Source organism: Rana temporaria, chromosome 9 (genome assembly GCF_905171775.1).
Source record: "Rana temporaria chromosome 9, aRanTem1.1, whole genome shotgun sequence".
Classification (NCBI taxonomy): domain Eukaryota; kingdom Metazoa; phylum Chordata; class Amphibia; order Anura; family Ranidae; genus Rana; species Rana temporaria.
In genome coordinates, this window is record NC_053497.1 from 33847877 (window position 1) to 33874548 (window position 26672).

At 46.4% G+C, this 26672-nt stretch overlaps 1 protein-coding gene across 8 annotated transcripts in view; it reads right to left on the reverse strand.

The window, feature by feature from the left end:
* Window positions 1-26672, reverse strand: part of SIPA1L3 (signal induced proliferation associated 1 like 3) — a 296576-nt gene that overhangs the window by 72620 nt on the left and 197284 nt on the right. For all 8 annotated transcript variants that reach the window (XM_040323131.1, XM_040323135.1, XM_040323127.1 and 5 more), the window contains 3 exons: window positions 12925-13082; window positions 7294-7870; window positions 5113-5387 (listed from right to left, as the gene is read on the reverse strand). In XM_040323131.1, the coding sequence (XP_040179065.1) occupies window positions 5113-5387; window positions 7294-7870; window positions 12925-13082 (1010 nt within the window). The remainder of the gene's footprint in view (window positions 1-5112; window positions 5388-7293; window positions 7871-12924; window positions 13083-26672) is intronic.

A 26672-nucleotide genomic window follows, 5' to 3' on the forward strand; every position in this document is an offset into this window, starting at 1 on the left:
AACGAAATAAAGGACTTTTATTCAAGAGCATCCGAGTTGTCAGCCCTTTTCTGATTCAAACAGATATCATTGTAGGTAATTGCTGGCTGTGCAGTTGGCAACGACCTAGAACTAGCACCTTCTGTATACAATTGTGTCTGGGGACTTTCATTTCAAATTTTAACTTTACTCTGTTTTATCTTCTTGTATCAAGTCTAATACATTGGATTGTTTCCCCCATTAAGATTGGTTTAATAAAACGTAAACGGACATACTCCAACCCCTACTCTGATATTAGTACAATGAATGGTATTGTGATTAATATCTTAATCCTTGGCATTCCATATTACTTCGGGGATAAGCAGACAGAATAATCAAGACACTGATAGTATGTGGGGCTGGCGATTTAGGATACCAGCTGTCATAACGACAAAATTGCTGAAATTATAAATAGAAGTTCCGTACCCACTCAACTCAACCCCTGATGAAGTCACATGGGCTGTGACGCAACGTGTCGGGAAGAGTCTGGTACGACGCTTATGGTTTTTGACCAACCCCAGAAGTTCTTGGATTCTGATGGTTTTGTACGTGATTTTAAATGCGAGTAACTACTTTATTTTATTTTTTTATAATAATTTTAATTGGAATACTACAGAATGAGGATTTGCTTTCTTGTATACCCATATCACCCACTGGAGGAGGGGAGAGGGAATAGTGGGAAAGGATACATATAGATATCTATATAAAGATCTATATAGATATATAACCACCTATGGAGATGCAGTTTACCCTATATGCTTTTAGACAGTTTGGTCTAAGGAATGAGGTGAGCTGCTAGCACACACAGGTGTGAGGTGTAATTGAGAGATCACATCACTGAGGAAATTCATCACATTTGCACAACTGACATCACCGGATACCATCATTTTCTTAATGGACACCATCATATCAAAATCAAGTCACTAAACTGGATTTCTTTTTCCACCGCATTGATTTCTGTTTAATTTCTTTTTGCACAATTTTGCATTATTTGCCGTACTGATGTTTTTGGTTACAATACCCAGTTTGAGTATTCTTAACATTGGATTGTGATAAGACTTAAAGTGGAGGTTCACCCGGAAATTACAATTTTTAACATTAGATTGAGGCTCATTTTGTCAAGGGGAATCGGCTAGTTATTTTAAAAACGAAGCAGTACTTACCGTTTTAGAGATGCATCTTCTCCGCCGCTTCCGGGTATGGGCTGCGGGACTGAGCGTTCCTATTTTGATTGACAGTCTTCCGAAAGGCTTCCGACGGTCGCATCCACCGCGTCACGATTTTCCGAAAGTAGCCGAACGTCGGTGCGCAGGCGCCGTATAGAGCCGCACCGACGTTCGGCTTTTTTCGGCTACTCGTGACGCGATGGATGCGACCGTCGGAAGCCTTTCGGAAGACTGTCAATCAAAATAGGAACGCCCAGTCCGAAGACCATACCCAGAAGCGGCGGAGAAGATCGTACTCTAAAACGGTAAGTACAGGTTCAATTTAAAAAAAAAATAGCCAATTCCCCTAGACAAAATGAGCATCCATCTAAGGTAAAAAAAAATTTTTTACGGTGAACTCCCGCTTTAAGATTATTATTTTTTATTTGTGTTAATGAAAAGCTTGTTGCGGCACTGGCACTTTGAGTACAAACACCCATTAGATATATTATTTCAATATTCACGTTACTCAATATCAACCTTGTCCAAAAAACAAAGTTTTTCCAACTTCATCATGAAAAAACGACGTTGCCCACACACCATCGTTTTTGAAAAATGATGAACAAAGCGCGGTGACGAACAACATGTACGACGCCACTCTAAAGGGGAAGTTCTATTCGCCTTTGGGCTGCTTTTAGCCGATTCCTTGTTAGTAAAAGACGATTTGCGCTTTTTTGTCTGTTACAGCGTGAAGAATGTGCTTACTCCATTATGAATGGTAGTTTTACCAGAACGAGCGCTCCCGTCTCATAACTTGCTTCTGAGCATGTGCGGTTAAAAACATTGATTTTGCTCACACACGATCATTTTTTACAACCCGAAAAACATTTTTTTTTTAAAACGACATTAAAGCGGATCTCCCGCGGCTCTATCTTTTTTTTTTTTTTGCAAATTAAAATGTGTATTAGCACTGCAGTGCTAAACTCACCTATCCGGTTTTCGTCCACCCCTCCGCTGTTATTTCAGCCATAATAAACACTTATATTCTCCTTGACGTCCCGTGGCCATCTTGGCTTTGGGCGCTCGAATCCAGCAAGGAGCGACTTCCTATTTGCGGTGGATGCTGTCCCAGCATCCACCGCTGCATGCGCACTGGCGAATGTGCCCGTCGGCTGCAATGGAGAAGTTTAAAACGCCCGCCCCTTTCCTTTGTTGACATCGGCGTCACTTCCTCCAAAATGAAGTCGCGCGATGTCTCATAAGAGCCAAATGTTACCAGCTCTGAGAATAGCTCCCAGCAGGCACAGCGCGGCGCAGGAAACGCCGAAAAACCCGTCAAAAACCCGAGGGGGGGCAGACCGGAACCACTGCTCAAATACAAGGTACAGATTTCACAATTAAAATGTAAATAGCCGATTCAGGCTTACATTGGAGCGGTAGTAAGATGGAGGGCTAGTGTAAATGAGGGTGGAGATCCGCTTTAAAAAATGTAGCATGCGCGATTTTTTTTTGGGCGTTTTTCAGAAGCCGAAAAACAATGTGAAGCCCACACACGATGATTTTAAATGACGTTTTTAAAAACATTGTTTTTTTTTCATGCCGAAAAATTATCGTGTGTACGCGGCATCAGACAACCGTTTCATTCCTTCAACCCCTTCAGATGGTAAATGCTGGATGAAGCATATAGCCAAATTAACAAAGAACCTCATTCTTAGGAAGGAGAATTTCCCATTTGATCAGGTGCAGAAAGCAATCTGAATACATTGCATGTCTGAACTTCTGGTCAATACTGCATTCATGTCACCATAATACATCCACAGATCATCCAACCCACATATTTGCAGAAATGCGTTACAACTTTCTTTGATCTTTCAGGTCAATCAGTTTACATTGCAGATCAAATACTCAAAGGAGTCTGAACAGTAAAAAAAAGGTTACTTTGTATTAAGCTGCCCTGAGTTTTTAATCTTGTGTTGTCCTCCCTTTGGCTATGAGAATGGCCTGTGAAGCACAAAGAAGGGATTAATGGCCCTTTGATATGCAACCTAGTAGCTTCAAGTCCAGAGGAGTCTGTGCGCACACATTCCCTAGTGCAGAGGAGAATGATATCATAGAGGTGACCACAATTCACAGAATGAGGAGTAAGGACACAAAGGAAAAATTGAGATACGGAACTTGGCATGTTGTGTAATAAATAAAGCAGAACTTCGCTCAGTCAACATGGACTATATTTTCACCCTTAAGCGGAGTTCCACTTACCTGCTCCCTCCGGTGCCACATTTAGCACCTTTCGGGGGGACGACCTGTTTTTGACGGGTGCCCTTAACCGCTTCCGGGAGACAGCGCCACCCCTTGGAAGTTTGGCCCCCCTCCGCCGGGCCAGTTAGAAAGCGCAGTTTGCTTTGCGCATGCGCAGTAGGGATCTGGCTGTGAAGCCGAAAGGCTTCACTGCCGATTTCCCTTAGGCCCCTTTTACACCGGCATGACAAGTCGTAGCCCATGATTTCCAATGAGTCCCATTCATATCTGTGCGACTTCAAGTCATCCCTGTACTACTTTGGTCCGACTTTGATGCGAGTCGAGGTCCATAGACCTCAAGTTTACACAGGAATTCCCCTGAAATCGTGTCAAAATTGCGTGACTTTCAAGTCACGCGATTTTAGTGGAGAAGGCGGCGGCAGCACCCGATCCGAAAATCGGCTGGGGTGCCAACATCCCGGGCTCCTTGAACAGGTAAGTGTCCATATATTAAAAGTCAGCAGCTACAGATTATATCATGTTGCCCAGGGCTCGACAAATCCCGGTCGCCAGGTCGCCATGGCGACTAGAAATAGGGTCCTGGCGACTTGGCTTGGAAGGGGGGCATCTGGTGGTGAGCCGTTGGTATTACAAGTTATTACCACCAGATGTGTAAGCCGGCGCCATCTGGTGGTGGCCGTTGGTATTACAAGTTAAGCATTACAAGTTAAACAGCAATTCTCATGTTATTTTTCACTATTTTCACTGCCATCTTCTTCCCTCTAATTAGAACCCTCAAACATTATATATATTTTTTATCCTAACACCCTAGAGAATAAAATTGCGATCGATTTTGGGGAAAAAATCACACTTTTTTTATTAAAAAATAAGACAACAGTAAAGTTATCCCCATTTTTTTTTTATATTATGAAAGATAATGTTACGCCGAGTAAATTCATACCCAACATGTCACGCTTCAAAATTGCGTCCGCTCGTGGAATGCCGACAAACTTTTACCCTTTAAAATCCTCATAGGCGATGTTTAAAAAAAATCTACAGGTTGCATGTTTTGAGTTACAGAGGAGGTCTAGGGCTGGAATTATTGCTCTCGCTCTACCAATCGCGGCGATACCTCACATGTGTGGTTTGAACACCGTTTACATATGCGGGCGCTGCTCACGTATGTGTTCACTTCTGCGCGCAAGCTCGTCGGGACGGGGGCGCGTTTTCTGGCTCCTAACTTTTTTAGCTGGCTCCTAGATTCCAATAAAATTTGTCAACCCCTGATGTTGCCCATTTAAAGTCTTTTAAAAAGCCCACCCCTTACACATATACTTGTCTTCAGCACCCACCTCTCCATCCTCACAAAATAACTGGTGCTTTTAAGTATGGGAAAGCCACCCAGGATGCACTGCTCAGCCCTGAGCGTCTAATTGGCAAGTGTGAACACTGTCATCCAAGGAGGATGGCATCAACTCGCGGTAAGCCCCAACACTGAGCTTACAAAGGGTTTCAAATCCCAGCCAAGAAACGGCAAGTGGCAAATGCTAGTGGATTGAGGAATTCACCTTCAGAAAACTCTGACCTTGTCCTGATTGCTAAAAGAAGTCCATATTACTGCTTGAGCATAAAGCTTTTAATCAAGACCAAGTGCTTTAAAAGGCAGGTTATATAAAACATTTACAGAAAAATTTAGGAGAGCTCACTGTACCTTCGTGGCACCCCATCTTCATGAGGAGGTATGATTACTACTTTCACTGTGACTGAAGTCCGGAGAAGATCGATCATCTGATCATGGGTCAGCGTCACCACGGCCACCTTGCATATCTCGACCAGTCGACTGCCCTGGCGCAAGCCAGCTTGCCAAGCAAATCCATAATCCTCAACCTCCGCTACTGTGCCATCATACTTGACATGGAAGCCAAGCTGGCCAAGTCCATTACGGCGCAGGGTCATGTCTACTGTTTCACAGCCCGTGGTCATGATCTGGAAAAGAAAAAAGGTAGGTGTTAATTTTGTGTGCCCATTACAGGTCACCCCAGCCTTCCCTTTTCTGAGGTATCCCAAAGGACATTTCCAAAAAGTCTTTAAATGGCCATAATTTACAAACCTTTCATAAAAGGGCCGATATAAAAGGGATGTTGTAATAACATTAATAAATATGTAAACCTTTCAGATCAGTAGGGAAGAATAAAAGTGATCTTCCAACAAAAAAACGGTGTCCACTACCCCCACCTATAACTGGCCTTAGCAGCAAGTAGCATAGGAGGGCAACATGTAATGTACACAAGACCAAGGATAAATCCAAGGAAAGATCCAAGCTTTACTCACCGGCCAGCCCGCTGACAACCAAATCAACCTATCTAACAGTATGCGTTAGAACACGGGTTTAGTGAGCACACATTTGTAAATACATACAGAAGGGGTGGCTCCCTTCAGTCCACCTGACCTCAACCTATCTATCAGAATGCATGTGCTTCCATTGTGGAGTCTCTCATAAGCTAGAGATAGGACCACAGATACCAGGGCGCCGCAACGAGGCTCTGTGGCTTACGCATGTATTTGCAAATGTGTGCAGACTAAACCCCTGTTTTAACGCATACTGTTAGATAGGTTGATTCGATAGTCAGCGAGCTGGCCGCTGAGTAAAGCTTGTATTTATCCTTGGTCTTGTATATGTCAAGAATAAAAGTGAAGCAATTTTTTTTCAGCATCTCCAAGACCAAAACAATAAGGTACGTACATGCCAATTATCTCCTATGTTCCAATGCTGGTCATTTCTTGTTTTAGCTTCCAAAAGCAATGCTTTTGAGCATCATTGGTAACAAATGGTACCTTATGCTCCTCCCCGGTCCCGGCTGTACTTCCCTATGTGGGTGGGGGATGCGCCGTCACTGCCCAGGCAGCCGGTGCAATGGTCCAGGGATTTGAAATCCCTGCTCTCCTCCCTGGAGCGCTTCAGAAACAGATCAGAGCAATGTTGTGTGTCGACGCTGACCAATCAGAATCGCACTGATCCATCGCTTAAAGGGTCACTAAAAGCAGAATTTTTTTATTTTATTTAAATAACAAACATGTTATACTTACCTCCACTGTGCAGCTTGTTTTCCACAGAGTGTCCCCTAACCCTGTCTTCTGGGGTCCCTCGGCGGCTGTCTCGGCTCCTCCTCGCAAAAGCTTTCTTACCTTTATGCGAGGGAGCTCGCATGGTGGAAAGCTTTTGCAAGCGCGCTCCCGTAATACAGCGGCGGGCACAGCCGCCGACTGTATCACTCGGCCCCGCCCCCCGGCGCGCCGCGTCATCTGCTGTGATTGACAGCAGCGCCAGCCAATGGCTGTGCTACCATCAATCCGTCCAGCCTAGCCAATCAACGGCCAGGCTGGGAACCGAAGACGATCACATGGACGCGCGCGGGACTTTCGAGGGGTCAGATAAGTAAAACGGGGGTTCGGGGGGGGGGGGGGGGTACCGTTGCATGTTTTTTCACCTTAATGCATAGGATGCATTAAGGTGAAAAAACATTTACCTTTACAACCCCTTTAAGTCTTGCCAAAAGAAGAGGGTGAAGAGCAAGGATTTAGAATGCCCGGACTGCTGCATTGGTTACATAGGCACCAACAGCTCATCATTCACAGAGATAAGTACAGCAAGGATTGGGCGGGGGTTAGGCTCATTATTTCCGAAAATGTGAACTCCACGTTGACCAAATTTGTGTACAAAGGAAGCATTTCCCACATGAGATGCCGTGTATAATTTACTAGTGGAGGTTAGAGGCATCTAAACACTCAACTGGTTGTTACTGGTATCGCCAGTATATTTCCTCTGCACAATACTCCTATATCTGCCCTTACATATCAGAAAACAATGATAACCTAATAAAATCTTACTCACCTTTAACCTTTGAACAATCTCCCGGATATCTTCTCCGATACTATCCAGTGTCCTTACAAGGATATGATCACCGCGACCATAAAAGATCTTGAGGGACAGTGGATCCGGTGTCCAGCCAATTACATCAGCGCAGTAACAGTTAAACACCACTTCCTTTGTCACAGTCTCTATCAGGACCATGAACTCATTTGAGATGCCTAAAATGCACTCTGTTTCCGCTGCCTGGGAGAAGTCTTGAGCCATGACCCGCCAGCACAGGGCACCAGTACTGTTCAGCTCCGCTCCGGCCCGCGCTCTGATCCTCTCCTTCTTCTTGGAGGTCAGGGAGATTAGGTTAAACTTGCCTGTGGTATCGATGGGCGTATTGGTGACATAGTTCTCAGCCAAGTCCTTGAGATATTCCTGCCTTGTACGAGTAGCCATTGTGTGGAATTTGTCTGACTTGTGTGCCGCATTCTCTGCGTTAATCACTTTGGCCAGAAGAAAATCACGAAACACATCAGATTTCCGAAACGTGACACCATTGGGGATTGGAGGACCAAAAGGAGGGACATCTTTGGATCTTGTAACAGCCACTCTGTTGAGAAGAAATAGGAGTACTAAATAGACCACACTGTCACAAACATGGTAATGTTTTTTCTTTAAATCATTTCCATGGCCCTAGTAAATTCTGTTGCTCTAAAAGCACAAAGGCCATCTATTCCCAGCCACTGTCCCCAACAAAGCTTACAATCTAAAGAGTAATTTCCCTTTTTTATACATGCCACTATTCTGTCGGCTTTGGTAGCTGCAGCTTGACACTGCATTCTATTACGCAATCTGTCATTTACTAGTACCCCCAGATCTTTCCCCCCCCAGCGGTTCTCCCCCTAATAGTTTGCATTTATGTTTTTGGCCCCCCAAGTGCATTACTTTACATTTCTCCACATTAAACCTCATTTGCCATGTATTTGCCCACTCCATTATTTTGTTCAGGCCTTTCTGTAAAATGTCTATATCCTGATGTGAAGTGGTTTCCCTACTTAAATTTGTGTCATCCGCAAAAACGGAGATTGAGCCATTTATCCCATCCTCTATATCATTTATTAATACATTTAAGAGAATTGGTCCCAAAACAGTCTTGGGGTACCCCACCCACCACTCCGGACCAGTCCGAGTACACGTTATTTATCACCACCCTTTGGACACATCCCTGTAACCCAGTGGTTCTCAACCTGAGGGTCAAATGATGATTTACCAGGGGTCACCGAATCATGGACTGTTCCTGAAGCCTGTATCACTCTCCCAGCATTTTTGCAGCCACCCAGCAGGGCTATCTCTAGCCACTTAAGCCCGGACCTTTAGGCAGCTAAATGCCCAGGCCAGGTTTTGCGATTCGGCACTGCGTCGCTTTAACAGACAATTGCGCGGTCGTGCGACGTGGCTCCCAAACAAAATTGGCGTCCTTTTTTCCCCACAAATAGAGCTTTCTTTTGGTGGTATTTGATCACCTCTGCGGTTTTTATTTTTTGCGCTATAAACAAAAATAAAGCGACAATTTTAAAAAAAATTCAATATTTTTTACTTTTTGCTATAATAAATATCCCCCAAAAACATATATAAAAATATTTTTTTCCCTCAGTTTAGGCCGATACGTATTCTTCGACCTATTTTTGGTAAAAAAAAATCACAATGGTTTGCGCCAAATTTATAGCGTTTACAAAATAGGGGATAGTTTTATTGCATTTTTATAAAAAATTTTTTTTTTACTACTAATGGGGGTGATCAGCGATTTTTTTCGTGACTGCGACATTATGGTGGACACTTCAGACAATTTTGACACATTTTTGGGACCATGTCATTTTTACAGCAAAAAATGCATTTAAATTGCATTGTTTATTGTGAAAATGACAGTTGCAGTTTGGGAGTTAACCACAGGGGGCGCTGTAGGAGTTAGGGTTCACCTAGTGTGTGTTTACAACTGTAGGGGGGTGTGGCTGTAGGACTGACATCATCGATCGAGTCTCCCTTATATAAGGGATCACTCGATCGATGCAGCCGCCACAGTGAAGCACGAGGAAGTCGTGTTTACACACGGCTCTCCCCGTTCTTCAGCTCCGGGGAGCGATAGCGACAGAGCGGCTATAAACAAATAGCTGCGCCGTCGTCCAGGATCGCTCCACGAGGGAACCCGACTGCCGCATGTAGCGGGGGGGGGGGGGGGGGTCCCGATCGGACCCCCGACCCGCGGAAAGGCAAGGACGTACCTGTACGCCCATTTGCCTGTACGTGCCATTCTGTGGACGTACATATACATGCGGCGGTCGGGAAGTGGCTAGAGCCCACAACTGCCCACTCAGCCTCTTTGCAGGCGCCCATTCAGCTAGAGGTCAGCTGACTGGTGAGGATTATGAAGTGGGAGGGGCTAGAGGAGACCCCATCTCCTGATTTTGGCATAGGTGTCACTGCTACGAGACACCACAGAGCTGGAAACACAGTGAAGCCGGAGACAGTGAGTTACACTACCTGTGATTATAGTTGCCATTACAAGGACTCCGGGAGCGCTAAATGTCTGTGGGTTAGGGGTGTAAAATACTTGTCTTGCCTTGGGTGCTGACAACCTACGCTATGAAAATCATTTTACTGTCCCCACAGCTTGGGAAATTTTATCAAGGGGTCACGGCCCTAGAATGTTGATAACCACTGCGGTAACCAGTTATGGTCCATGCCTGCAGACCTCAGCTTGTAAATTAAGCGCCTATGGGGGACCGTTTCAAATGGTTTTGCAAAATCCAGGTACACTAAAATCCACAGGTTCCCCTGTCTAGATGGCAGCTCGCTTCCTCGTAGAATGTTAACAGATTGGTCTGGCAAGAACCTTTCGTAACCCATGCTGATAACTACTAATGATATTTTGCTTGAGAACTTTGTAGTTTGACTATGTTTTTGGCTTGTGTATTTAATAAAAGTTGTTGGTGGCAATGCACTAGGGCAGGGATATGCAATTAGCGGACCTACAAGTCCCATCATGCCTCTGACTGTTATGCCTGTGGCTGTCAGAGTCTTGCTATGCCTCATGGGAATTGTAGTTCTGCAACAGCTGGAGGTCCACTAATTGCATATCCCTGCACTAGGGCATTTGTGCCCTCCTTTGTCTTTTTACAGTTTTGTCACTTGAGGAAGGCAGCATCACATTGAGAACTACGGGTCGTAACACCATTGGCGTTTGAACATTTCTGTGGACTAGTCCGAACCTACCTGAGCTATCCTGATAGGAAGCTGCCAATCATAGGGCGCCCCTTCTAAATATGTAGCTGCAGAGTGGGGAATGTCTTAGCCGCTTACGATAGACCTTGTGCAGTGACAGCTTCCTGGCAGGATAGCTCATGTCTGTTTGGACTAGGATCCAAACACACCTGAGCTTATGCCCAAGCACCAGCCAGGATTGAATCTGTTCCGCTCCCAGGCCCTTTACTGTAATCACGATTATAAACAGCTTGGTTACAGCAAACATACAATGAATATGAACCTGCAGCACAATGTGCAAAGAGTTTTCCTTGCACACTACTGTGATCATACATCCCAGCACTAGCTTAAAGCGGATGTGCCATGGGAACAAAATATTAAAAGCCAGCAGCTACAAATACTGCAGCTGCTGACTTTTAATATTAGGACACTTACCTGTCCTGGAGTCCAGCGCCGATCGCAGCAGAGCACGAGCGATCGCTCGTCACTCTGCTGCTCCCCCCGCCATCCACGCTGAGGGAACCAGGAAGTGAAGCGCTGCGGCTTCACTGCCCGGTTCCCTACGGCGCATGCGCGAGTCGCGCTGTGCCTGCCGATTGGCTCACACGCTGTGTGCTGGGAGCCGAGTGTTCCCAGCACACAACGGGCGACAGACGGGATGTGACGGAATGCCCTTCTTTTGCCCGTAGCGTGTGGCCGGAAGTGGGTGCAAATACCTGTCTTTAGACAGGTATCTGCACCCCCCTCCCCCCTGAAAGGTGTCAAATGTGACACCGGAGGGGGGGAGGGTTCCGATCAGCGGGACTCCACTTTAGGGTGGAGAACCGCTTTAATATTGAAATGTTTAACCACTTAAGCCCCAGACCATTTGGCTGGCCAAAGACCAGGGCTCTATTTGCGATTCGGCACTGCGTCGCTTTAACTGTCAATTGCGCGGTCGTGCGACGTGGCTCCCAAATAAAATTGACGTCCTTTTTTCCCCACAAATAGAGCTTTCTTTTGGTGGTATTTGATCACCTTTTCGGTTTTTATTTTTTGCGCTATAAACAAAAATAGAGCGACAATTTTGAAAAAAATGCAATATTTTTTACTTTTTGCTATAATAAATATCCCCCAAAAATATATAAAAAAAACGTTTTTTCCCCCTCAGTTTAGGACGTATTCTTCTACCTATATTTGGTAAAAAATCGCAATAAGCGTTTATCGGTTGGTTTGCGCAAAATTGATAGCGTTCACAAAATAGGGGATAGTTTTATTGCATTTTTATTATTATATATTTTTTTACTACTAATGGCGGCAATCAGCGATTTTTTTCGTGACTGCGACATTATGGCGGACACATCGGACAATTTTGACACATTTTTGGGACCATTGTCATTTTCACAGCAAAAAATGCATTTAAAATGCATTGTTTACTGTGAAAATGACAATTGCAGTTTGGGAGTTAACCACAAGGGGGCGCTGAAGGGGTTATGTATGACCTCATGTCTGTTTCTAACTGTAGGGGGGTGTTGCTGTAGGTGTGACATCATCAATTGTGTATCCCTATAAAAAGGGATCACATGATCGATGCCGCCGCCACAGTGAAGAACGGGGAAGCTGTGTTTACATACAGCTCTCCCTGTTCTTCAGCTCCGGGGACCAATCGCGGGACGCCAGCGGCGATCGGGTCCGCGGGTCCCGGAGCTTCGGACCGGGTCGCAGGCGTGCGACCCACAGCAGGGTACTAGCACAGGACGTACCTGTATGTGCATGTGCCCAGCCATGCCATTCTGCCGACGTAAATGTGCAGGAGGTGGTCCTTAAGTGGTTAAGCTAGTGCATTGTTGGTTCGCTTACCTTTTCCCTTCTAAATGTTTTTTTCTTTGTCTGAATTTCTCACTTCCTGTTCCTCCTCAGTAAGCTTTCCCCCATCATCCGAGCCATTCTGGCTAGGGGTTAAGTCAGCCAGAAAAGCTTACTGAGGAAGAACAGGAAGTGAGAAATTCAGACAAAAAAAAAAAAACATTGAGAATGGAAATCGAAGGAAAAGGTAAGGGAACCAACAACGCACTAGCTTAAGAGTCGGTTCACACAGGGGCGACTCGTCAGGTGACTTAGCCGTCTTACAAGTCGCGCTCCATTCTGTACAATGAAACCGTTCTAATAGGAGTGACTCAAGACGCTCCGACATAGAAAAAGGTTCTGTACTACTTTGGGATGACTTCAGGGGGACTTGCATTGACTTCAATAGAGAAGTCATTTTGCAAGTCGCCTCTGAAGTCGTGGGCAGAGCGCCTTGCCGAGTCACTTGCCAAGTCGTGCTTGCCCGTGTGAACCGGCTCTAAAGTAACCTATTTAGAAAATAAAATACAAACCTTTACAACCCCTTTAAGAGAGAAAAAGCTGACGTGAAAAAGAACGCACCTGTAGCAGACATTTTCAGTGCAAGGCTCATGGGCTCGAATAATAATGAAGACGTGCTGGAAGTGTGAACGAATATTCTGAGGAGTAAAGGGAAGAGCACCGGGCTCCTGGAAGATGATGGTCACAATGTCATTTCCTATGTGTCTTTTCCTAAGAAGCTGGAATGAGAGAAGGACAGGCATTAAGCATCAGTTAAAAATCAGGATTACAACCAATATCCAAACTAAAGAAAACAATAGCATTAGAACCCATGTAGTAAAAGGCTATGTCTAAAGAGCAGGCGAACCAGCACGATACATCCAAAAGTTAGATCTAGTTGCAGGCAATTTCTGAAAGACAGATAAGCTAACTGGCAACATAAGAAACGCAGCCCCTCAAGTAGATTACAACTAAACCTACACATTATATTTAATAATATTTGACTAACCTATAATTTCCATATTATGGAGTACAGTACAGGATATGTAGTCATACACAATGGGTTATATGGCACTACCGGCAGGTGATCAAACACTGGCACAAGCTTTGCTAGAAACGCAACACAATGTACCGTATTTATCGCGGTATAACGCGCTCCCGCGTATACCGCGCACCCTTAAAGTGGGCACCAATCCTGTGGAAAAAAGTTTTTTTGTACTTACAGTTTTGGTGTCTTGCGCGGCGTCCATCGGCGGCCTCGGCGGGTCCGGGCTCCGTCTTCGGCGGGTCCGGGCTCCGTCTTCGGCGGGTCCGGGCTCCGTCTTCGGCGGCGTCCTCCCCGGCGGCGTCCTCCCCGCTCTTTTCCCGCGCCGAGTTTGAATACTGCGCCGACATATACAGAGCGCAGTACGCTCGTGTATTGTCGGCAATGCTCGGCTACCCGCGCTGACGTCCTGTACGTCCAGGACGTGAGCGCGGAAGGAGCCGAGACTGCCCGACTATACCCGAGTGTACTGCGCTCGGTATATGTCCGGCCAGTATTCAAAACTCTGCGCGGGAAAGCGGGTATCAGCGTATACCGCGCACCCACTATTTTGCCCCGATTTTCAGGGCAAAAAAGTGCGCGGTATACGCCGATAAATACGGTATCTTTATATAACTTCATCACTCAATGGGACGAAACAAAGAACAGAAGGGGCTAGTGTCCCATACTGTACTCCAAGATACTGAATTTACAGCTAGGTCGAAAATTCCAGATTTCCTAATTGTACAGTACAGAACACAGGATCTGTAGTCATAGACCACGGGACGTCCCTAAGCAATAATCTGAGGGGTGGGCAGCAATTTAGCAACCAATGGCAAACAGGCCTACAAGAAAAGTAGCGGAGAAGAAAAATAAATAGGATTGGTGTAGAAACTTCCCCAAGGGAAAGCGGTCCATCAACTGAAGATACAATGGATTATGAGCATAATTCATTCCAGGAGAATGCTTGTAATCCAAAGCACTTGCATATCAAAGCGAGTTTCCCCATAGAAGTCAATGGAAACGAAGATATTTTGTTTCGCATCGACTTCAGAGGTGGGGGGGGGGGGGATGCCGGAGAGCCTCGAAAATGCTCCTGTGTTCTGTACAATTAAGACATTGTTTTTAATTATGGACAGATTAAAACCACTGTCTTCTTTAATGCTATCTGGCACTCTAGTTGGGGAGATTGCCTCACACTTAAGGTCACTGATTCTACCAGCCAGGAAGTAAGAAAAAATCTCCAACAGCAACACAGACAGAAATAGAGGTCTTTTAAAAAAACAGAGCATCTGAAAAGTATTCACAGACCTTCACTTTTGTTACAGCCTTATTCCAAAATGGATTACATTTATTAAAATCAATGGGCAGTGCGGCCATACCGCCGGCAAAGCGCCTTTGCAGGGGCACTTTGCGGGTGGTTTAAACCCTTTTTCGGCTGGTAGCGGGGGTTAAAAGCACCCCGCTAGCGGCCAAATACCCCTGCAAATATGATGGTAAAGCGCCGCTAAAAATAGCGGCACTTGACCATCGATGGCCCCCACCGCCCCAGTGTGAAAGGGGCCTTAGTATTCACAGCCTTTGCAGCCTCAAATTGTGGGGGGGGGGGGGGGGGGGGGGATTGGGCTGCCGCCTCAAATTGAGAAGCGGGGGGGCTGCCACGAATTGAGAAGCGGGGGGGGGGGGGGGCTTTAATAAAAAGAATAAAAAAAGAAACCTCTGGGCCCTTTAATAAAAAAAAAAAAAATATACAAAAAAATAAACATTTATAAAAAGGCAAAAAACAAAAGGGGGGGATGTCATCTGGGGGCCTGGGGATCTCCGGGCCCCTGGGGACCTCCAGACCCCTAAAAAAAAAAGGGGGGGTTGCCATCCGGGCCCACCTTACAGGTGTACTGCCTGTACCCCCCTGATGGCGGCCCTGACTGAAGGACCTATGAATAAATGGTTGTGGAACGAATCATCCGAGTTTCTATTATTTCTTACGGGGACATTTGCTTTGATAAAGTGCTTTGGATTACAAGTATGTATCTGGAACGACTTATGCTCGCAATCCAAAGGAAAACCTACCTGTTTGAGTAATAAGACAGTGGAATGCACATGGTATTAGACAGAATGCACGTGGTATGAGAAAAATGCCCTATTGAATGAGGTGGGGCCCAACTATGTTTCTAATGCAGAATTTAGAGGAAATGCCTAAAAAATTGAATTTTCTCAGAAAATCTGTACAGTACAGCTGTAGTAAACAGAATGACGGACACACAAGGTTCCTTTGTGCCGCTGTACACCTCCTTTGAACATTCTGTAACTGGACATAATAAATGTTACACAGAAGTCCTTGAGTAGAGAGTTCAGAAACTCTGTCCTGTGACTACAGCCGGTCTAAATGACGGTTCACTGGTGACAGAATGAGCCAAGATTAAAGCAATTCCCCGCAATCCCTCCTTTAAGCTGATCAAACATCTACTTTAAGAGAGACGGGAACGACTTAGTAATTGCCTATTAAAAACACCCTTTTAGAGCAGGGTCACTCCAAAGCTTTTCATGACGGAGATTTTGTAATTGAGAATTATAGAAGTCTGCAGAGAGCCGATGACTGCCACATTTTTATAAAAGAAAAGGCTCCAAATCAAGACGAAGAGCACCTTGGGGGGCAAGAGACCCTCTGGTCTGATAGGAACTTATAATGTATATCCAAGTATTACCCAAATGTACCCCCAAATCCTGACCGGGACACTATCTGCATGGAGTTTGAATGTCCCCTGTGCTTGTGTGGGTCTCCTTCAGGTACTAAGGTTTCTCCCACACTCCAAAACAGTGTTTCTCAACTCCAGTCCTCGAGGTGCCCCAACAGGTCATGTTTTCAGGATTTCTCTCAGATGAAACACCTGTGTTAAAGCGGAGGTTCACCCAAATAAAATTTTTCATAGAACAACTTCTTTAGACTTCTAACATGTACAGTCCACAATTTCTTTTTTTTTTTACGCTGTACATACCTTATAATCTATCTTTTCATTCCGACTTCCGGGTACTTCTCCCCGCAGCAGTAGGCGTTTCCAAGCTGAGGAGGCATATCATCTGGGAGGTTGCCCAGATATAGAGCCGACTAGCAGATCTGCATGTTCGGCTTCTTTCGGAAACGCTGTGACTCGGACACGCCTACGCAATACGGGGGGCGGGGCCTTATGCGCCGGGGGGAAACTTTTGCTGAAAAGACGTCAATCATCTGGGCGACCTCCCAGATGATATGCCTCCTCAGCTTGGAAACGCCTACTCCCGCGGGGATAAGTACCCGGAAGACGGAATGAAAAGATAGATTATAAGGTATGTACAGCGTAAAAAGAAAAAAATTTGCGGACTGTACATGTTAGAAGTCTAAAGAAGTTGTTCTGAGAAAAATGTTATTTGGGTGAACCTCCGCTTTAATTACTAAGGCAGTGAAACTGATCAAATCACCTGTGCAAAATAATGGAAATCCTGAAAACAGGACCAGTTAGGGCACCTTGAGGACTAGAGTTGAGAAACACTGCTCCAAAAGACTTGGTCAATTTGTGGCCCGTGTCTGAAATTGGCCCTGGTATGTACGCGTGTGTATGCATGTGAGAGACAGACCATTGATTTCAAACTTCTTGATGACAGGGACTGATGTGAATGTACGGTAAAGTAAAGCACTGCGATTGTAAAGCTTTGAATATATTTTTATTAAAAAAAACAATATATGTCATACCTACCGGCGGTGGGGGGGGGGTGCTCTGTGCAAATGGTTTTGCACAGAGCACCCCCGATCCTCTTCATCTGGGGTCCCCCGCCAGAGCTCCTGGCCCCTCCCTGGCTTACTATGGGGGCACTTGTGCAGGCTCGCGCCTGAACTGCCCTGTCTACATTTACTGACACAAACAGCATGGCCCCCGCCCACTCATCACAGAATTTGACTGACAGCCATTGGCTCCCACTGCTATTAATCTGCCCTGTGAGGAGGGAGGGAGCCGCTACACTCATGCAGAGCGCTGGATTGAAATCAGGCTCAGTTAAGTAAAAGGGAGGTGTGAGGGGGGATTCTGCAACACAGAAGGTATTTTACCTTAATGCATAATGGTAAATAAACCTTTGGGCTTTAGAACCACTTTAAATTGACAGAACTATATAAACGCTTACATTAAAGGGGTTGTAAACCATGTGTTCTTTCACCTTCATGCATCCTATGTATGAAGGTGAAAACACACCTGGCAGTGACCGGATCCCCCAGCACCCCCGTTTTACTTGCCAGAGGCCTGGAATTTCCCATGGCGGGGACAGGCTGTCCCTCTGCCCGGGGTTCTCGGCTCTTGATTGGATAGATTGATAGCAGTGCAGCCATTGGCTCCCGCAGGCCGAGTCCTACATTCAGCGTCTATTGGACGCCAATTGATGGACTCGGGAGCGCGCTCACAAGGTAATCCCCCGGGAGAGAGCTTCTTCAAGGGGGGTTATCTGATGCAGAAGAGGAGCCACGAGGGACCGCAGTAGTCTAGGTTCAGGGCCACTCTGTGCAAAATGAGTTGCACATTGGATGTAAGTATGACACGTTTGTAATTTTTATTTATTTATTTTTTATCGAAGCTTTACAAATCTCTTTAAAGTAGAAATCCACCCTAACGCTAAAATCCTGCACCTACAGACATCCACAATCTACCGATTCCCGAAAATATGACCTACCCCGAAAATAAGACCTAGCGTTATAGTAGTTTAAAATCCTATAATGCACTCTATTTCTGGAGTAGATCATGTACAATGTGTGTGTTTCTATAATATAAATGCGGACAAAGAGAGCTCCGGTGGGTCATAGTAGCGCAGAGCTGTAATGAAGGTATTTGGCACAATCATATTACAGAAACACACATTGTACATTATATACTCCTGTAATAGAGTGGATTTTACAAGCTTTTTAACTCGGTTCACACTGGGGATTCCTGTCAGGCAGGGAGAAAGAGAGAGGGGGAGAGAAGACAACACATTACATGGCAAGACCTACCCCGAAAATAAGCCCTACTGTGTCTTTTGTTGCCAAAATGAATATTAGACCCGGCCTTTTTTTCGGGGGAAACACGGTAACACTAACCTATCTAGTCCTGTAAAGAAGAAATCAGTATACATACTTTTTTTTTTAAGCCAATCTGGTTCGGTTTCCAGCAGCGGAAGCTCTGCAGTGGACACAGCCGACATTCCCATAGAAGTTACTACGGGGCTTCCATTAGCGGATGTGTCCTCTGCACCCGCATCCACAGTAAAGCCGCAGCTGACAGCTCAGTGTTGGATCGGGTCGGATCGGCTTCAGAAAAAAGAGATTTTTAATACAGCTTACCTGTAAAATCTTTTTCTTGGAGTACATCACGGGACACAGAGCGGCATTCATTACTATATGGGTTATATGGAGTACCTTCAGGTGTAGACACTGGCAATCTCAAACAGGAAATGCCCCTCCCTATATAACCCCCTCCCATAGGAGGAGTACCTCAGTTTTGTAGCAAGCAGTATGCCTCCCAAAATGGTCCTCAAAAAAGGAGGGGTGGGAGCTCTGTGTCCCGTGATGTACTCCAAGAAAAAGATTTTACAGGTAAGCTGTATTAAAAATCTCTTTTTCTTTATCGTACATCACGGGACACAGAGCGGCATTCATTACTATATGGGATGTCCCAAAGCAATGCTTACAATGAGGGGAGGGAGAACATCTCCAAGACAAAAGGATTTAATTTAGAGATATACTCAAATCATAATAAATCCAACTTAGTTGAGAAAAATAATTTTAAATTTTAAATTTAACTCAAAAAAGAGGAGCCCCCGGAATCCGAGGGTCTCAAACTGCAGCCTGCAGCACTGCCTGCCCGAAGGCAGTATCAGTATTCCTTCTTACGTCCAACTTGTAGAATTTTGTAAACGTGTGGACAGAAGACCAGGTTGCCGCCTTGCAAACTTGAGCCATAGAGATCTGGTGGTGTGCTGCCCAGGAGGCGCCCATGGCTCTAGTAGAATGAGCCTTTAATGATACTGGAGGAGGCAACCCTTTCAAGCCGTAGGCCTGAGTGATTAATTGCTTAATCCACCTAGAAATGGTGGACTTTGCAGCTGCCTGCCCCTTCTTGGGCCCATCCGGTAGAATGAACAGCACATCTGTTTTCCGGATCTTCTTTGTAGCTTTAAGATAGGCCTTCATGGCCCTGACAATATCCAAGGTATGCAGCAACCCTTCCTTTCTGGAAGTAGGTTTAGGGAAGAAGGATGGTAATACCAAATCCTGGTTCAAATGAAAACTGGATATGACCTTCGGTAGGAAGGAAGGATGAGGGCGGAGAACGACCCTGTCCTTATGAAAAACAAGATATGGTTCCTTACAGGATAAGGCCGCTAGCTCCGAAACTCTTCTTGCGGAAACTATGGCAACCAAAAATACTAACTTCCTTGTCAGTAGAACCAAAGGAATTTCAGCCAACGGCTCAAACGGTTGTTTCTGTAAACTTGACAGAACAAGATTTAAATCCCACGGACAAAGCGGGGATTTAACTGGAGGTCTAATACGTAAGACCCCTTGAAGGAAGGTCTTAACCAGCGAGTGGGTGGCCAGCGGCCGCTGAAACCACACTGACAGAGCAGAAATCTGTCCTTTGATTGTGCTTAATGCCAATCCTTTATCCACTCCTAGCTGGAGAAAACTTAATACTCTATCGATGGTAAATTTGCGAGAAAGCCATCGCTTGGACTCACACCAGCCTACATAGGCCTTCCAGACCCTGTAATAAATCACCCTAGAGACCGGTTTCCTGGCTCTGATTAGGGTAGAGATTACTTTCTGAGACAGACCTCTACCCCTGAGAATCAGGGATTCAGCTTCCAGGCCGTCAAATTTAGATGCCGTAAGGCAGGGTGGAGGATCGGACCTTGCGATAGCAGGTCTGGCCGTAGAGGAAGAGTCCAAGGGTCTCCCACTACCATCTTTAGGATGAGTGAGTACCATGCCCTTCTGGGCCATGCTGGAGCTACCAGGATGACTGGTATGTGTTCCACCCGGATCCTGCGCAGCAGGCGGGGTAGTAACTGGAGCGGGGGAAACGCATAAAGAAGTTTGAACTGATGCCAAGGGCAAACCAACGCATCGGTTCCGCAGGCCATCGGATCCCTTGAGCGGGATATGAACCTGTCTAGTTTCTTGTTGAGTCTCGATGCCATGATATCCACGTCCGGCACTCCCCATCTTTGGCAGAGTGCTTGAAAGACTTGTGGATGCAGAGACCATTCCCCCGGCCATAGAGTCTGGCGGCTTAAGAAGTCCGCCTGAAAGTTGTCCACTCCTGGAATGAATATTGCCGATATGCAGGGCACATGCGCCTCTGCCCATAGGAGAATCAAGCTCACCTCTCTCTGAGCGGCTTGACTCCTGGTTCCCCCTTGGTGATTTATGTATGCCACGACCGTGGCATTGTCTGATTGAATTCTCACCGGGAACCCCTGCAATTTTGACGTCCAAGCCCTGAGGGCTAGTCGAGCAGCTCTGAGCTCCAAGATGTTGATGGGCAACTGCTTCTCTGGCTTTGCCCAAGTACCTTGGCGAGTGCAACCATCCAAAATTGCTCCCCAGCCCGTCAGGCTGGCGTCTGTGGTCACTATCTTCCAAGCCACTGGGCTGAAAGACTTCCCCTTCAGTAGATTCTGAGGGTCTAACCACCAACACAGACTTTGTCGGACTCTTGATAAGAGCGGCAACGGGATATCCAAGGCCTGTGGCCTTCTGCTCCATGCTGACAGGATGGCTGCCTGTAGGATGCGAGTGTGGCTCTGGGCGTATGGTACCGCCTCGAACGTGGCCACCATCTTGCCTAGTAACCTCATACATAGGCGAATAGTCGGTTCTTTCTTGCTTAGAACCAGTAGGATTAATTCCTTGATGGCTTTTACCTTCCTCAGAGGTAGGAACACTCCTTGTTGTTCTGTGTCTAATCTCATGCCGAGATATTCCAACTGCCTTGTGGGCTGGAAAGCTGACTTTTCTCGATTTAGGACCCAGCCGAACCTCTCGAGGTATTGGACCGTGAGGGCCACTGCTCGCTCCAAGCCGGGAGACGAGTGGTCTATGACTAGGAGGTCGTCCAGGTATGCTAGGATCGTGACCCCTTGGATCCTTAGCTTGGCTAGGATCGGAGCTAGGACCTTCGTGAACACCCGGGGGGCCGTAGCCAACCCGAAGGGAAGTGCCACGAATTGGAAGTGACGCGAAGCCACCATGAAGCGTAGATATCTTTGATGTGGCTGATAAATTGGAACATGAAGGTAGGCATCCTTTATGTCTATGGACGCCATGAAGTCGTCCTTCTGGAGTGTGGCAGCTGCTGACCGCACGGATTCCATCCGAAATGAGCGGATCTTTAGATATGCATTTACCATTTTTAGGTCCAAAATTGGCCTGACATCTCCATTGGATTTTGGGATGATGAATAGGTTGGAGTAGAAACCCAGCCCCTGTTCCAGGACTGGCCGGAATCCGAGGCGGATCGTTTGGAATCCTCGACTCCTGGAAATGAGGAGGAGGAAACCTTAGGAAATCTAATTTGTAGCCTGTGGCCACGGAAGACCGTACCCACTCGTCGGGAATGCTGGCTTCCCAAATCTCTGAAAAGAGTCGCAGCCTTCCCCCCACCTTCGTGGGTGGGGGCGCCCCTTCATAAGGTTGGCTTGGGGGCTGGTTTTGCTGGTTTGCGAAACCACTGCCTTTTGCCTCTAACAGCCTGTCCTTGTGATTTGCTGTTGAAGCCGAAGTTTGCTTTTGCAGGAGGCCGTCGATACTGCTTGGCATTAGAGGGCCCCTGCCCAGGGGAATACTGTCGTTTAAACGCAGGCCCCTGAACCTTCTTCTTAGTTGGCAAGAGAGTACTCTTGCCGTTTGAAATGGTCTGAATGTATTTATCTAGGTCTTCTCCGAAGAGTCGTCCTCCATGGAAGGGGAACCCTACCAGGAGCTTCTTGCATGGGGGCTCAGCCTCCCAGCCTTTTAACCATAAGAGTCTTCTCATATGGATAAGGGATAACGATAAACGTGACGCTTGCTGGATAGAATCCTTGATTGCGTCTACCGTAAAACATATGGCCTTAGGGACATCCGAAAATTCTTCTGCCTGCTGGGCAGGAATAAGTTTAAGCATCTGCTTAAATTGATCCGATAATGCTTGAGCGACCCCAATCGCAGCCACAGCTGGCTGTACTACTGCCCCTGCAGTAGTGAAGGAGTTCTTAAGTAGTGCTTCCAAGCGCTTATCAACTGGATCCTTGAACACCTGTATGTTTTCTACAGGGCATGTTAACGATTTGTTAACACATGAGATGGCTGCGTCCACTGCAGGAGTAGCCCATCTTTTGGAAAAATTTTCTTCCATAGGATATAGGACAGAGAACTTCTTAGGTGGTAAGAAGATCTTATCTGGCTTGTTCCAATCTTGGAACAAAACTCCCTCTAATAGAGGATGGATCGGAAACACAGCATTGCTTTGAGGCGCCCTCAGTGAGCCCAAAGCTGAAACCGTCGATACCTGGAGATCTGGTACTGGCAAGTTGAATGCCCTATGGACCAAGTCCGACAATCCTTGAATCCACCAGCTCTCCCTCAGGGAGACTGCCCCAGACTCCTCTGTATCCGGATCTTCGATCCCTGAACCTACTTGGTCCTTGTCCAAGAGGTCGTCCAATTCCCCTGAGGAAAGGACCTCCTCTTCTGAGGGTCCGCGCTCGGGCGACGGAGATCTATTCCGCTTACTGCCCCGCATAGCTGCGGCTATCATTTTACCCATGCTTTTCTGCATCTCTTTTAAAGAGGTGAGTAATACCTCCTCCGTGACCATCTTGGGGTTGGACTGACCCGCGTCAGCTCCAGCCCCAGATCCCGATGGCCCCAAGGCTCCCTGTGGGGAAAGCAGCGGCATAGCTTTGTCCGAGACCTCAGACTCTCTGGGGGAATCCCCACCTCTTGTAACCTTGTTTTTTGATGCCATGGTACAATACCGAGGTACACCTGCTACTTATTGGTACCTGGGACTTATAAATAGTTAAATGCCCAAACACCTGTTTGGGGGATAAAAAATGCTTCCTCTCCCCTAGATGACACTTTTTTTTTTTTTTTTTTTCAAAAAAAATCTTTTTTTTTTTTTTTTTTTTCAAATCTAGGAAAGAAAAAACATTCTGTCCCCCTGAGTAGTATTGCAAGAAAAACTATGAGATGGAAAAGAAACAGCCTATTCCTAGGCTTGAAAACAGTCTTTCTGAAGACTGCAATATTCTTTCTGGCCACTGTGTGTCCTCGGCGCCCCGTGCTTGCCGTTCTGGTCTTTCCTCCTCAGTTCCAAAGTATTGAATGAGCTATATGGAACAAACAAGGAAGGGCCGCCCCTTCCTTAAGCCACTGACCCGCCCTTCCCCCCCAGCAATCTCAAACAGGAAATGCCCCTCCCGACAGGGGGGGGGGTGGGGTTGGGAGGAAGGGACCTCTCTGCTCCAGCAAACTGCAGCCTGGAACCATGAGGAGGTCAGCGTTTTGCCTGCTTTGCAGGCCGTGAGGAGGAAGACTGAATGGAGCATCGCCTGGAGGCTTGCAGGTAAGCACAGCTCTCTGACACACACATATACTTTTATATCACACAGGCCCCACTCAATGCTTTTCCAACACTACAAGGGAGGTCACATCTTATGGGGAATAATACATATAGAGCCATCCTATCTTTATGATATGTGACTAGTTTGCCAGATGCAGTGCATAACTTTAGGCATGTCCCCTGTGACCCCCCAGAAAAAACCTGCTAAGAACCAAGTTCCGCAAGTTTTCCCCTCACTTACCTGCTCCATGCCGCAGGACTTTGCCAAGCAAGAGGCCCAATCTTCCCCCATCTCGGTGGGGATGTCTAGACCTTCAGGCCCTGGGTTCCTATGAAGGATCCACTGTCCTGGGCCCATATAGCACTCTGGCAACAGAAACATTAGGCACCCAAAGGTTTCTAAGTTCTGGGCCCAGGGTCCAGCTCTCTAAAAAGAAAAGCATTATGGGCTATACCCCAAGGGTTTGGGGTCCGGTTACTGACCACTTTAGCGCTGAGGCTTTTTTGGACAGAACCGGTTAGCTCACCTAATCCCAAGGATGTGGAGGCAAGCTAAACCATGACTAACACCTAAGACACTGGCGGAAAAACTGAGGTACGCCTCCTATGGGAGGGGGTTATATAGGGAGGGGCATTTCCTGTTTGAGATTGCCAGTGTCTACACCTGAAGGTACTCCATATAACCCATATAGTAATGAATGCCGCTCTGTGTCCCGTGATGTACGATAAAGAAAAGTAAGAATACCGATTTCTTCTTTACAGGGCTAGATAGGTTAGTGTTAGAGCGAGAAAGTCTGTAGATGCAGGAATTTTTGTGTTAGGGTGGGCTTCTACTGTAATAATATAGTTCCTCTACAACAGGGATCCTCAAACTATGGCCCTCCAGCTGTTGCAGAACTACACATCCCATGAGGCATTGTAAAACTCTGACATTCACAGACATGACTAGGCATGATGGGAATTGTAGTTCCTGAACAACTGGAGGGCCGTAGTTTGAAGACCCATGCTCTACAACATGCCCCAGGATAATTTTCTTTTCTTTGACTTTGTGCCAGTAGCAAGAAAAAGCCCTTTACCTATACAGTGTGGGGCAGGTCCCTGGGAGGCATGGGTAGTAGTACTGTTTGGCTGGAATTTAAATAAATGTATGATTGGGGAAAGGGACAGTAATCCAGCAGGCAGGACTGAAAACAGTGATTGGGATTTGAGTGCAGCAAAGGCACTGTGTTGTCAAACAAGGTTAGGAACACATTGGATTTCTGGCAGGTGAAGAAGTATTTTGTGGTTGTTACATAATTTTTGCAAGAATAAAACATGAAGAAATAAATGTGCTTGCATTGAAGTAACATACTTCATTTTTTACACTTAAAGCGGGGGTTCACCCTAAAAACGATTTTCTAACATTACATCCAGCTCACTCTCTACATTGACAGTATGCCAAAAAAAATTATTTTTTTTGCTGTACATACCTCGTACAGCTATTTTTTTCCCCGGCTTCTGGGTAGGGCCTCCCGCGAGAGTGGGCGTTCCTATCTAGCAGGTGATTGACATGATGACAAAAACTACCTCCCCCCGTGGCATAAGGAGCATCACGAGTTGCCGAAAGAAGCCGAATGGCAAGTCGGCGCTATACGGCGCCTGCGCACCGACGTTCGGCTTTATCGTCAACTCATGACGCTCCTTATGCGACGAGGGGAGGTAGTTTTTGTCATCACGTCAATCACCTGCTGGATAGGAACGCCCACTCCGCGGGAGGCCCTACCCGGAATTCGGGGAAGAAAATATCTGTACGAAGGTATGTACAGCGAAAAAATAGGATTTTTTGTACTCACCGTAAAATCCTTTTCTCTGAAGTCCATGGACGGACACAGCTCCTTAAATCTTGACAAGTGGGTTATGTTCCCTGTTTACAGGAGAGGACTAGGCAGAAACATGTTAAATAGTTAAATACATGTTACATTAACAGAGTTGAACAGCCCCGCCCAGGGGGCGGTCCCTCCAGACATAACCCTCCTCACTGCAGCTTGCAGCCTCAGTTCGTAACAAGCAGTACAAACCTAAAAAGGAGGGGTGGGAGCTGTGTCCGTCCATGGACTTCAGAGAAAAGGATTTTACGGTGAGTACAAAAAATCCTATTTTCTCTTATCGTCCATGGACGGACACAGCTCCTTAAATCTTGACAAGTGGGACGTCCCCAAGCAGTGTCAAAAAACGAGGGGTGGGAAATATATCAGTAAAAACAATTTTAACTTCACCCCAAAACAAGCAGAGCTCCTCAACGGAGGAGGTGCAACTTTAAACAGCCGCCGGCAAAAACTAGCGGCTGAAAAAAACATCATAAGATGCACTCACAGCAACCATGTAAGTTCTGGAAAAAGCGTGAACGGACGAGCAAATCGCCGCCTCGCACACCTGTGAGACCGACGCATGATGTCGGAAAAAAAAACAAAAAAAAAACCCAGGAAGCACCAATTGCCCTGGTCGAAAGTGCCGTGACCGGAAAGGGGGGCCCGCCCTTAGGAGCATAGGCCTGTATGACGGCCTGCCCGATCCACCGAGAAATGGTGGTCGACGAGACCGCCAGGCCCTTTTGTGGACCAGACACCGACACAAAAGAGAGTCAGAAGCTCCGAAATGGAGCCGTAGTAGGCTGGTATACCCGCAAAGCGCGTACCACGCCTAAAGTATGAAAGGCCGAA